The 13,875-nt window shown below is 42.1% G+C and overlaps 1 protein-coding gene across 1 annotated transcript; it reads right to left on the reverse strand.

The window, feature by feature from the left end:
• Nucleotides 1-116: 116 nt before the first annotated feature.
• On the reverse strand, nucleotides 117-13,668 carry egfl6 (EGF-like-domain, multiple 6). The gene is made up of 13 exons (XM_079518504.1): nucleotides 13,234-13,668; nucleotides 10,644-10,750; nucleotides 10,176-10,268; nucleotides 9,294-9,413; nucleotides 8,467-8,586; nucleotides 7,418-7,552; nucleotides 7,164-7,286; nucleotides 6,448-6,510; nucleotides 5,319-5,600; nucleotides 2,976-3,050; nucleotides 2,779-2,874; nucleotides 2,173-2,435; nucleotides 117-1,322 (listed from the first exon to the last, which is right to left on the reverse strand). The coding sequence occupies exons 1-13, from the start codon at nucleotides 13,308-13,310 to the stop codon at nucleotides 1,218-1,220; spliced, it is 1,659 nt and encodes a 552-aa protein (XP_079374630.1). The 5' UTR covers nucleotides 13,311-13,668; the 3' UTR covers nucleotides 117-1,217.
• Between the last annotated feature and the right edge of the window lie 207 nt (nucleotides 13,669-13,875).

Consider the following 13,875-nt stretch of genomic DNA (forward strand, 5'->3'; position numbering starts at 1 on the left):
ATTCCCAGATGGAATCGGATGAATACAATCAGTCAGTTTCTGACTGTAAGGTGTGTTGCATTAAAGAAAGTATTGATTCGATTGAGAAGTAAAAATAAGATTGATAGCAGAGAGTTACTTGTTGAGTTTAATTGGTAGTTCGGCCAACTACCAGCGGTTGGCCGTTGCTGCAACCCTGAAAATTAACAAATACATTTGATAATGTTCATTGTTAGTTATAATTTTAAGGTGAGTGATACAGTGTGATTTTATCAATTCAACCCTTACGTTGTCACAATGTAGGCTACATAGGTAATTTATGATCTACATACAACGTTTAAGAATTCAATTGCTAAAATGTGAAGGCCAACTATGCGTTGGAAGGAGTTCTCCTAACGCTATGGACCAGAGCTAGGTCTTCCGTATTATACTCAACTTTGGCGTTTGTTCTTGCCTAGCATATAAACCCGGAGGGAACAAGCAATAAATAACTAAAATTATAATACATTTTGTCCTTCCACTCTGTAAATACCTGCACATTTGAGGTTAATTTGTGCCCTAAGCAAGCATATGAGAAAAACATATTAACATGGAAGGCCAACTTAGAAAAAAAAAAACATTTAAATGTAATTATACAATATAAAAGCATAATTTACAGCAGTTATGCAGTGATACTTTTGAGCATTCAAATTAACCAACCTTCAAAAAGAAATTTAAGATAAAACTCACTTATTAATTCACATTACATGTCTTTTCAGTTAACTTCAGCAATGTACTTTCAGATAAACAAAGTAAAACTAGCCACAATACTGTTACTTTAGTGTCATCATAACTGACAGAAAAGACTGGCGTTTCCACATAGACCTGAGATCTTAATCTGTGTCATAAGAGCACTGAGTATATAAACTGAAACTACTACAGCATGTTTTTTAAATTCAAGAATGTTGTAATACGTAGCAGCATGGTGTGAGCTTGTGAAGCACTCTTGTTTGAACCAAATATTTCCCCAGGATGTCAAACTGTATCCATTGTATTTTACTTGGATGAACTCGGTCCAAACCACGAGAGAAAATGTATGCATGCTTTACAAAAAATAAAAGAAAAACAGTTATGGTAATTTTAGAAATTCCACAGGGAAAGTCTGGTCTGTAAGTCCACAGTAGGAGTTGAATATTGGAAACTCAGACACATGTCAAACACAGGAAGTTTCAAATGTGTTGAAAGGCTGTGACAAATTCTTAAAAGATCCTTTCATCTTCTTGACAGGAACCTGAGGTCAGCACCACATTGTCCAGCCCAATTTCTCCCCCAATGCCGCGCCCACGTTCAGCCTCAAAGATAATCTGTAAGACATTAGACAATATTACTGAGTGAAGACAACTGTTTTTACAAATAGTACAACCCCCCTTCAGTTCCATGCTAGCCGCACCAAATTCATGACTTTTAATTTCTAACAGTTTACTAGTCATATTTAACACTAAACAGTGTATCCCTTGTTTCCCTGGAATGTCTGGAAGACCAGATGTACTTGTAGGGGCATATTGTACGACAGTATGTTTTAATTGTGAACTGCAGCACTTACATGATACTTGCCTATAATACTAAGATACCTGGTATCTGCCACTCTAGTCTCACTTTGCCACACCATTATGTGTGTGGACATATAAATGTAAGGTAGTTGCTAGAACAGGAGTGAGAACAGCTGCTAACAAACCTATACTCACTGCTTCAGAAATGTCATGTCACAGCAGGACATCTGACTTTTTTTTTATTCCAACGAAAGCTATTTGATTGTCATTAGTCTCTAGTTGAGCGAAGAGTTTAGAGACTTATGCATCTACTGCTGTACACAGTCACATATTTACCGTTGCGATTTACTGCAACATATAGTGATGTGAAATTGTAAACAAAAATATACAGCGACTAAAACTCAATAAACAGATTACTGGACAACACTGAGTTCTTTCTTTAAAAATAAGGTGGTTGCCTAGGATGCTAGCTAAACTAAAACTTTCAGGTCACAGAATACAATATACATGAATGTTTAAGCTATTGAACAGTTCCATCTCTAAGTAGCCTACAGTAAGTTAGTGACGGGAAGCAGTCAGTGTTCTTGTGGACATAGAAATGTCATGGTAGTACAGTGTATATAACTGCTCCATCGTCATTCATTTAAATGTGTGAAGAACTCACAGACTGAGGGGCCTCCTCCTTCCATGCCACAGTGAGGAGCTCCGTCTCCCAGCCCTGGGCTCTGCTGTGGCTCTGCTCCCACACTGGGTAGGCATTGTTATCCAGCAGCACCCTGAGAGCGCCTACATTCTTTCCCACCACGCGGTAGTCAAAAGTCAGGCAAAAGCTGCCCTGTTGGGTCCGGTCACTGAGAAGCAGCTTCAGTTTGGCAACATCTCTCTGCTCCCCCAGAAGTCCGTTCATGGTCATGTAGTATTCACCAGCTGAAAGAATGCATAGGGAGTTCAGGGATCAAGCAAGCCGGATTAAATTTAGCCACATGGAACCTAGCCTAGGGTGAACATTACGCCAAAATAGCTGATCTACAAGCTCACAATTCGTCACTGTGAGCTAGATCGGCTATTTTCTGCGAAGAGATTGGGGGGGGGGGGGGGGGGGGGGGGGGAATGAGGCCTAGACCCCTACCCCTGGAGGAATACGGTAAATTAATTAAACTGGTTAAATTAACTAGAATATAATTCACTTTATTCTTCAGGGTAGTTTGGATCACACAAATGTAGAGAGTTATATATGTAACTTGGTAATGTGTGTATATGTGTTTATTACCATTTTCATGGTAGGCTACACTCCAGTCCATGTCATCAGACTTGTCCTGCACCCATTCACATGCTCCTTGATCAAAGTTGCAGTCCATGAGGAATTCTAGATTTTAAAAAAAAGGAAAGAAAATGTTGCTAATCAACTAAATGGAACTTTTTATATTTTTGACAGATTTGACAGACTGGTTGGTGGTTGATGATTACCCTCCTGAACTGGCGTAATCTGGATCTCCTTTACTTCTGTTGTAGGTCCAAATACAGACTCAAAATCCTCTGCTGCTGTTTTAAGAGAGATGAGAAGAGAGTTCATAGTGTCAACCACAGGATCGTGAAGGTTAGTATCATGTGTATATGTATCACTGTTTTGTCAAATATTGAAACAGACATGAGCTATAATCGATTAAGTTACGTCCCATATAGAAAAGTAATTCCTTATTGTTGCCCGATCAAAATATCAACAGCATTCCAACCTACACATTCCTCCGAAAATAGGTGGTTGTAAGTGATCATTCAAAAATAATGTAGCAGGGAAGATTTCCCCTAATAAAACAAAAGTCAATAGCGGGGCTTTTAACTTGCAGGTGTAGACCTGTCCTGCTGTCATTCATCTCTCTCGAGGGCACATTTCAACCGTAGGATATAGTAACCCAAGCATTTTAAAGCCCCTGCATTGAATTTCCGCCTGTGGTGAATGGCCCAGATGTACGATGGCAGTTCTTATTGAACCTGCTCAGCCAGAGTGGGCTGGTGTCAGAGAGGTCTAGGTGGCTGATGACAGACTTTCCCTCCGAGAGTCAAGTCTGTTTGCACAACAGCTGTTCTGAGGAGGAGTATAATAAAAGGCTTGGAGTCTTTAGTGCCCTCTCCCTCCCTCCTTCCTTTGCCTTCTTCCCAGGGGACGGGGTGCGATTGCGAGCTCAGGATGAGCTGTGTCCCTGGGCTCTCACATGCCGACAGAGTAAAATTCCACCCTGGAGGTGATGGATGTCTCGGGGCCTGTCTCCTCTTGCTATCTGAATTCTAACAGAGACTCAGTTGGCAGTCAGAGTAGTTGTTTCCATAAAGATCAAGACTAGCGGTGAAAGGCATTCTCATTTACTATTTGTCTCACTCTCAGATTCATTCCATTGCATGACAGCACTGCCTGCTCTTATCTAGATATTCATCTGAGGATTCAGTCTTCAGACACATTCAACAGGGTCTGTGTGTATAAGCATTATATGGTTAAACAAATAGATCAAGATCATTGCTATTGTTTGAATCTGAGCCATTTATAGTGAATTATGAATGCCTTTGCTTTGTGCGTGTCTGAAATTGCCTATTATGAAAGGTTTGACGTTTTTGAAAATGTCATTGAGGGCCATAATGTTTTCTTAACTTAGTAGTCTGACTACGCAGATATGTTACAGAACTGGACATGACAGTTCTAAATCACGTCTTTCCAAAGCCCTTGTCAGTTCTTCCTGTGTGGGATTGTTACTCTCAAGGTCAGCATTTGCTTTTCAACAGCTGTTTTTAATGTCCTCAAGTCACATGTTCGACAGAATTCAAGCAGGAAAAGGGACAGAACATGACATTAAGGAATTGGTACCAATGTTCGATTAATTAAGGTAGGAGAATCATCAAAATCAGAGGCATTCTCCTCCTGAGATATCCTGTCACACTATCTTGTCTTTCATGCTTGGTGGTCAAATTAAACTCCCCACCCAGCGTTGTAGAACTGTCTGCAGACTCAGCACGCATGGAACTCACAGTGTGTATATGAAGAGCACATGGAGAACATGAAATAACAGATCCCTGGGCTTTCTGGTTGGGGGCTTAACACTGACCTTTCTTAGTGGAATGGTAATCCTCAAAGTAATACTGTGTGACAGGCCAGCACTTTTGTGAAACTTTAGGATCTCGGATACATTTAACTGAGAAGAAAGGAAGTCTTCCCAGAATTAAATTTGGCCAACCCGGCGACCACAGTTTTAGTTTTTGCATGCTTGCTTTTGTCTGAATTCAAGACGCTAGCTCAGCAGTTTATGTTGAGAAAGGCCACACTGATAATGACATCCAATTATTGAAATTAAAGATCGTACTTAGAGGACTCCTGAACTAGACTGGACCTCCTTCAAGCACAGCCCAGAAATCTGCAGCCTGAGAAGTGCACAGGTTTTGTGCCTGTAATTATGGCAGGGCTTAAGCATCATCAATTGTCTTTAACAGACGGGAGACATCTGTAACAGGTGACCATCGTGGATGTAAATGCACCATTTATGTAATCACTCCTAGAGTAAACAAATACACAGCTGGGTCATTAGGTCAGTATGGGAATGGCCACAGGCTCGCCACACCCAGCGCAGTTTGCTGTGTGCTAAAAGTTACTTTATGCATTATTGTTGTAATTGAATGAAAAAAAATATATATTTTAACCACTGATTCATCACCAAAAATAACAAAAGATCTACAAGCTTGACGGGCTTAAGTGGTTAATCTGTGAAAGCAATGCTATTCTAAGACCACCTACAGTGTCAGTAAATAGCGAAGAGGAAGGATGCTTACTGAAAACATCTCCCCTCGGATTGAGCTGGTCATCTCCCCTCGGACTGAGCTGGCCATCTCCCCTCGGATTGAGCTTGTTGTCTTGTCGTTCTACAGGTTCTACAGGCTTTTCCGTGGGGAGGAACTGGACATTCTCCTCCACATCGGGGTTTCCGATGTAGACGGGGGTTCCGTTGACGTCTTCATAGTCATAAGGCTGGTTCTTGGGAGGCGGCGTCACCACTGGCTCAGGGATGGCATTTTTGATGTCTGGCTTCCTGTGCACAGGAGAGTCTGGGATCGCTGCATGCAGGTAGGAAAAGGAAGTGGGTCAGACCTCTGTTACTACAATCACAAGTGGGAAGTGCATTACCAGGGTCGGACTCGGAATGTCTATGACTTTTCTGGGAGCCTTATTGGAATTACACACTGTGTAGAGACAGTGGTTCTCATACATTTTTATGTCAAGGACACCCAAATTGATATTATTTAGCAACAGACCCCATCTGAAAACATTTGGCGTCAGCGACCCCCAGAAGAGAAGACGTGTGTTTTAGAAGATGTTAAAAAAAAAAATAGCAGATCTACATGCTCACAACGCATCATACTGCAACACGTTGTGAGCTTGTAGATAGAAGTGGATAACTGATTGTAATGCTATATTAACACATTTATCTGGGAACCTCCCTATAGAAGAACCACTGTTGTATAATCCTGAGCATTCATTTAGCTCTTGGAGTGTACACTAGTCATACAAAATAAATGTAGTCATACCTTTTGCAGCTGCCTCAATTACTTACCATGTTATGGAAGAAGTAAATGACCATATCACAAGAACAATGATTTGAAAATACACAAAAGAGGGCAAGTGGACAGACAGGAATATCATGCTCCGTGCACGTGAAGCATGACAGCTATAGATTCTGTATTCAGTATTTCTTTTGCCATCCTGATTTGAATGCATAAGCGTTTTATGTCTTCATGCTGAGATATCAAGCTGTTTTCACTAATGCATAATTATGCAGCATTGCCAGCCTTGAGCAAGGGAGAGATGGGGTGGGGTTGAGGGGAGGGGGTGGGGTGGGGTTGGGGTTGCCTGGCTAGGAGTCGGTAGAGGAAACCGAGAGTCTTGCATTCCGCACGATCTCACCATTGAGGGAATCATCTGCACTTCCTCTGTCTCCGTCCCACGAGCTCTGATAAAATGGCTTGACTACAAGACATAAAGTTATCTTCATTTGTTTTGCGTATGATGCACAGTGTTTTCTGTATTGGGCTTTTTGATGTTGAGTTTATATAGTTAACAGTAGGTCACATTGTACTGTAATGTGTCAGGTCTTGTCCTATGGTCTCATATTGAAGATTGTGATTATGTGCTCCTAAACCCCTGCAGCCTTTTCCCTCTACAAGATCAATTATACACATTTATGTTCTTGTGCCACTTCGCTACATCAGGCATCACTTGCTATTATTATCTGGTGTCTGGTTCAGGGAGTACACTGAGACCTGCCGCTCCCCTGTCCTTCAGATGGCTGGTTGTGGTACAGTACAGTGTCAGATATTTACACAGGTGTGATTTCAATCTAGGTCTCCCCTCGATCCCTATAGCTAACATCTGTTAAGAGCAGAAGGGTCTGAAAACACAACAGGAAGCCGCTCTTGGCAGGACTGATGTTTGTCTGATATTTAAAGAGCTCAAGTTAAATATGTGTCTGTAAGACAGCAAAATATCACTCTGATAACACTCATTTCACCCTGAGCTGTCTCAGTAAGAACTGATATATTGAAACAAAATGTACCAGCGTCAACATCTACTTTGTCTGTGTTCATTTGGATAAAATATTTGTAGCAGATGGCTGGTCTCACCTGAGCATTCAAAGCCATTGCCTCTGAAGCCAGTCTTACACCTGCACTTGTAGGATCCTTGAGTGTTCAGACAGGCAGCGTGGTGACTGCATTTGTGGGTGCCGGCCACACACTCATCAAGGTCTAAAATTGGGAAAAAGCTTATGGGTTAATCTATAACATAGATGCACCATAGATGCACCATTTAAAATGCACCATTTATAACATAGTAGGGAAGTTACAAGCATTTTTCCTCGTATGATTTTATACCTTACCTACACAGTCATATTTGGCGTCAACATATTTGAGATCATAGCCATTCTGACATTTGCAGTAGTAGCTACCAAATGTGTTGACACATTGCCTGTTGTATGGGCAGAGGTTCTTTCCAGTGACACATTCGTCAATGTCTGAGGGAAAACAAGCAAGGACACATAATGCATGAATGTTAGCCTAGGATTGAATCGTTAGATCTGTAGCAGCCCTTATTCCACCAATGCTATTGTTTGACTTTTCCCATGTTACTAAAATTGGAAATTGGCTCTGACTTTACTCAAACAGTTTTGTGGGTAGAAATAAAATTCCACTTTATCCATTTGACCGGCAGAGACCGCTTACCAACCAGGAAGGCAAAAAACCACATAATGGAGTCTGTTCAGATCTTTGTCTGACAGCTGACCTCATGCACTGCATGAACTAGTAGCTGCTAATCTGTGAGACAGAGCTATGTGGTTCAGATTCTGTACATTGTGCAGGAGGATGCTAAACGCATACCAGTCTTTTTTTTTTATCCCCACGATTTTGAAACCCATGCTTCTATGCATGAGTAGTCCAAGCTGCTTCTTTTCACCTGACTGGGGAGAGTTTCCCCAGCCGGACGTAGCTCGTGGAAGGAACACGTTATTCCGACCAGTTCTTTTCCCCTAAATCAGGCGCCCCAGCTTGACGCGGAGGAGAGAACACGTCCACAGCGTCCCCAGCGGGAATCGAACCCAGGACCTTCTAGCTGTGAGGCGACAGCACTACCGACTGTGCCACCGTGCCCCCAACGCACACCAGTCTTAATAGTGGTGCCTGCTCACGGCAGAAACATCTAAAAAGATAAGTCTTAAAAAGACAAAAGAGTGGCCGCACACACTGATAGCCAAATGTTATTTATTAGGATGCAGAGTAGGAACCAACGTTTCGGTAGATGCAACTGCCTTCTTCAGGGTATGACTTATATTTTCAGATTTTCAGTATGCTACCTAATCAACATTATGGTATTTGTGCGATTTTGCAAAAGTATACCTTGTTGTACGACTGCAATGACTGCATCACTCACCTACACAGGTCCTCTCATCTGGCCCCAGTTGAAGCCCTGCAGATGGGCAGAGGCAACGGATCTCCCCCTGTACCTCCTCACAGCCATACTGACAGTGGGCGAGAGAACATGTCCTGGAGTCTACACACACCCAGACACACACACCCAGACACACACACACACACACACACACACACACACACACACACACACACACACGCTTAGGAGACACTCTTATTTTTTTTAAGATTTGTCTTTGTCTTTTGTGCCTTTATTGATAGTTACAGTGAAGACAGACAGGAAAGTGGGAGAGAGAGAATTAAGGGGAGAGACATGCAGCAAAGGTCGTCATGAACGGGACTCGAACACGCGACGTGCTGTCAGGCCAGAGCCTATATGTGGTATGCGCCTGGACCACTAGGTCAGTGGGCGCCCCTTAGGAGACACTCTTATTGATTAAATTGTTTATTAGACAGTAATGTAAACCAGCTACAGAGTACAGTCAAACAAACACTAGGCCTAAAATGGATAGCATAGCACCAAAAACAAAAGTCATTGCGGTCTTGTTTCCATTTGGACACAATGTGTAAGATTAGAGTAAGTGCTTTGAACCCTATAGTCAACCAACAACATGGGTATGCTATGTGGTTGTGTAAATACTAGAGTACTAAAAAAAACAATTAAATGCTAAGAAGAAACTAGGATGGCATTGGCAGGTAAACATGAATCTTAGCATCTGTCTGCATCAGGGTTGTTATACTTAATTAAAACTAAAGAACTAATTGATAAAACATTTTATTCTACCAACTTTGTCTTTATTTTCTTCATAATAGAAGGCAGGCACTCACTGGCACAGGATCCATCAGGCATCAGGGTGTATCCGTTGAGGCAGTAACACATGTAGCTGCCATGTGTGTTCATGCAGCGATGCTCGCATGGACGAGGCTTCAGTCCGCATTCGTTCAGATCTACAGTATAAATGAGGCCCACAGTTAGGGGTGCAACGGTTAATTGAACTAATCGATTGAATTGATTAGAAAAACTGTACACCGGCTATTTTCACAATTATTCAAGCAATTTCTGGAAGAATAATCGCTAAGAAAACAAGAGCTATCACCTTTTAAGTCCCCCCCCCCAACCCCCACCCAATAGTAGGGCGATATCACAGAGGGGTCGCCAAATAAATTACGAATATGCTCTCCCCCGCCGGCCAGCATTCACATCAATAATGTTGTTTCGTACCAGGGGCCGGGGGGGATTGGTTAAAAAACCTTAACCTGGTCACAGACGACTAGTACTGTTGGTTAGTCTCTTCCCAGAACTCCGGTCCCCAGCGGTGGCGAGACAATAATCAATAGTTTCAGCCCTGCTCACATGCCAGTCCTGGACTGGCTTCTTCTTTTGGAAAGATTAGGTTATGCTATTTCTACTTCATATAGATAGGACAGTAAAGACCAATAGGAGAGTGAGAGCAGAGAGGAGGGAGTGATACACAGCACAGGTCCTGGTTAGTAAAGAAACAGGTCATTGCAGTCATGTGGTCTATACGTGTGCTAGTAAAGCCAGGAGGGAACCTTTTGGCTTTTTTACTGTGTCGAGATGAAACGCAAAAATATGGAATCGTTTAACAATAAAATGTGAGCGAAAGTGGCTAGTAAAGTGGCCTATAAACTGGAAATGTGATCTTCTTGAAACTTGGTCGACCCTTTTTGTTGACCCCAATTACTGACCTTGATTGCATGTCTTTCCGGTGTATCCTGGGAAGCATTTGCATTTGCTGGGGCCGACGCACTCTCCATGCTTGCAGCCGTGCTCACACTGAGCTGGTAAAACATTTAAAATACCACCAGCAGTAAGGGTGGTTGGAGAAAGAGGGGTTACAGTCAAACCACACATTTTTAATGTACAGGCCAGCTTTTTTCTATCCAAAATGTAATTTAGTCCACGTTTTCTGGGAGAGAAGGGAACATATTCGCCCAAGGAAAACAAATTTGAGAACACTATTGAGGGTCATTTAGATTCTTTGGGTTTGTCGTTTTTTATATATTGTCAAAGTGCCATGTGGTATTGAACATTTATATATCTCCACTATATGAAAGGTTCTGGTTACTGGAACACCAATATTACATATAATATTATACACTATATATATTTTATTTGGATCTATGAGGTCTATTGAGTTTTGTGGACCTTCTTACCCTCACATTGTCCTTTATTGTTTTTCTTCCAGCCATAGCAGCACTCCAGTCTCCTGCCATAGCGACACACACCTGGTTGGTTTCCAGTAGGGACTTGTCTGTAGTGCCTTTGTAGAAGAAGAGGGAAGGACAGGGGATAGTGTCTGTATTATTACAGCGACAGGCTTGCTTGAACCTTAGCATCCCTAGTCTGGGGAAAACATTTGCCAAAAATAGCAGATCTACAAGCTCAGCGAAGAGATTTGGAAAAAAGAGAGGTCCAATTACAGAGCCAACTTAGCAGTATATGGAACATCCAAAGTTAACTTGTTCAATGAAATCTTTCTTTCTTCAAACTGGGCACGTTGCGATTTTGTTTTGGATGCACCATTCTGCATGGCCCATGAAATCATATTCTTGATTTGACGCTGAAACATCATGCTGGTTAAAACAATTCGTACCTGCCTCAAATATGCTTCCTAGAGTCATTATCCCTCCTGGCTCCCACCCAAACTATGGAATAAAGTCAATAAACTCCCGTTGCAGTTAGGATTGCAGACTCAGTCACCATACTTCGCTGAAGTCTGAATACTAAGACTCCACCTCACCCCCTAGCACTCCTCTCTCCTTGTATCCCTTCTTGTCACCTATTTTGATATAAACATGTACTGTATACTAGTGGATATATGTTGGTTACTTCTTCACAAATGTTTTGTTATTTAATCTTCATTGCTTGAAGAATGTTATTTATGTTGCTTTTTGTATAGATGCTAGGGTTCATGTTTGGTATACTAGTTACTTTGAAGCACTAAATTGTTTCTTTGCACTTGCACCTGTTGTTTGTTGATCTCACTCCTGTGTTGCTCTGGAGTCTCTGCTCAATGCCTAAATGGTAAATAACAACATAACTGGGTGAGTGAACTTGGCTTGCCCGTGTGTGTTTGGGAGTGGCAATTGATCCTGAGTCCCGACATCCGTAGATAGTCACACTTAGTTTTTCTAAATACAGCCCTTCAGGCACCCTCATCTAATTATGGGCCCAATGGCACACGTGTGGAAAACAAACAGCCTAAATAAAGTTTCTCCTTTACTAGCACCCCATGGAGCAAAACAGCCAACAGGCAGGATGTTGGTCACAGATGGAGAAGCTCACTAATCAGGAACGTGTTGTGTTGCACACAGTAATACATCAAGGTTAATCTCACTTCCTGTGCGTGTTTCTTTTTCCCCCATCTCCATCTGACTGCAGCCACAGTATTTAGTTACTATACAGTCATTAGCAGTCACTACTCACCATATGTAAGCAGCAGAATTCAAATAACCTACAGGTATACCATTGCACGTGTATTTTCCAACTGTAAATTTGATTATGTTAACGATTTAAGCCCTATATTGTCGTATCTCGTATGACACATTGTGAGCTTGTAGATCTTCTATTTCTTCTAATAGTGAATATTTGTAAAATATTTGTATTGAACTTTTCACCTATAATGACATACCCACAATACGGATAAGGTTGAAAGTGGTTCATGTCCCACTTCCCCTTCACTTGTTGGGAGGACCAGAGGACATGTCCCACTTCCCCTTCACTTGTTGGGAGGACCAGAGGACAGTCCGGAAAATCCCTCACTGTCCCAAATATCGAAATCCCAGGCCTACAGGTAATCTCGGCTGCCATGAGAACTTGTAACCTCTAGCCCAGTGCCAAAGTGTACTCTCCCAGATGTTTAGCATTCTGGCCTCGTCTGCACAACTTCCTAAAAGCAGCCCAGGCTCCAGTGGGACTGGAGGAATCTGAGACTTGATAGAAATCAACCAGAATAGCCTACAGGATGCGGCTGCAAAGTGTGTGTGACAGGTGCTCTTCAGTTATTAACAGTGTTGCTGTGCTACATTTAGCTGACGCAGCGTCATACCTCCCAAAGTCCACCTCCAGGGCAGAGACGGGTGATATAATCCGTAGTGTATGCCATCAAAACAAACGTTTTCCCTTGTAAACACACTTCAACCCAACTCAACTAGTGCAAACTAGGGGGATTCGTGATGTTTCGTGATGGTGCAGAGCTGCACTTAAGAATAACATGTTAGTAAATGCATGTTCATCATGAACATGCATTGTTGAACTTTCAACAAGAACATGTTGAAACTTTGATGTCCCTATTTTAGGCATGTTATTATTGGCAAAAATCTTAATGATGGCAAAATAAATAAAATGTAATAGATATTCAAAATCTTTCAAAGAAGATGAATAAGAAGAAAAAATGTGATGTGAGCGTAGATTGGCTATTTTAGTCATTTTAGTCATTGAAACATAGATGTATAGTACTATAAAATAGGGCTCAAGTGCTTAAAATTAAAGTTTACTTTCTCAAGCAACTGGTTACAATATATCATGGTTGATGTATAGTTTGTCAAAACAACATTAGTTTCCACAGTTGTTGCAATACTCTTGACATTACTGTGGGATGTCAGTGGGATTGGAACTGATCCACAACAATAAAGACTAAGGTGTGCTTTCCACCTGCTGCTGGTGTAGAATCAGAGTTGCACTAATACAAGAAGATTTTGCCTTCTCAGCAACAAAAGGAGAAGTCATTGTTGGTTGACTTACCTGTGGCGGTCATCACCACTGCTGGAGGAGATGCAGACAAGGAGAAAAAGGGCAAAGATCCATGTAAATGGCTGCATGTTAATTGTAAGCAGCAGGAGCACCGTGTCTCACTCCTGGCTGTCTTTGGCTGCTGTAAATTCTTACTGGTCCTCCAGGGGGGCTTCCACGCATTAAGTGCTTAGACAGTGACCCCACGAACAAGTTTCAATAATGAGTCTTCTCGCAAGACAAGCCAGAGTTCGTGTGCTACCCCCACACAAACTCACACTCTCCTCCAGGGAAGAATCTCTCTCTCTCTCTCTCTCTCTCTCTCTCTCTCTCTCTCTCTCTCTCTCTCTCTACCTCTCTTTCTCTCTCTCTCTCTCTCTCTCTCTCTCTCTCTCTCTCACGTTCTTGAAGGTGGTAGTAGCTGTGGTACTTGTCCCATAATTTGTTTCCTCTTTCTCTCTGAAACTCCAGGGGTAGGCTGTGTGTATCACTCTGTGTGAAATGACACTGCTGTGTTAGGAGGTAGGAATGGGTTTGTAAGGGGGTGGGGAATGGGGATTATGTTGAGGGGTGCGCTACTCTGTAACCCAATACAGCACCACATGAAGCTCTTCCTACAGAACCCCAGCCAGCAGGGTCAAATTGTGCTGTTCG

The sequence above is a fragment of the Electrona antarctica genome, assembly GCF_951216825.1.
Source record: "Electrona antarctica genome assembly, chromosome: 13".
NCBI lineage: Eukaryota > Metazoa > Chordata > Actinopteri > Myctophiformes > Myctophidae > Electrona > Electrona antarctica.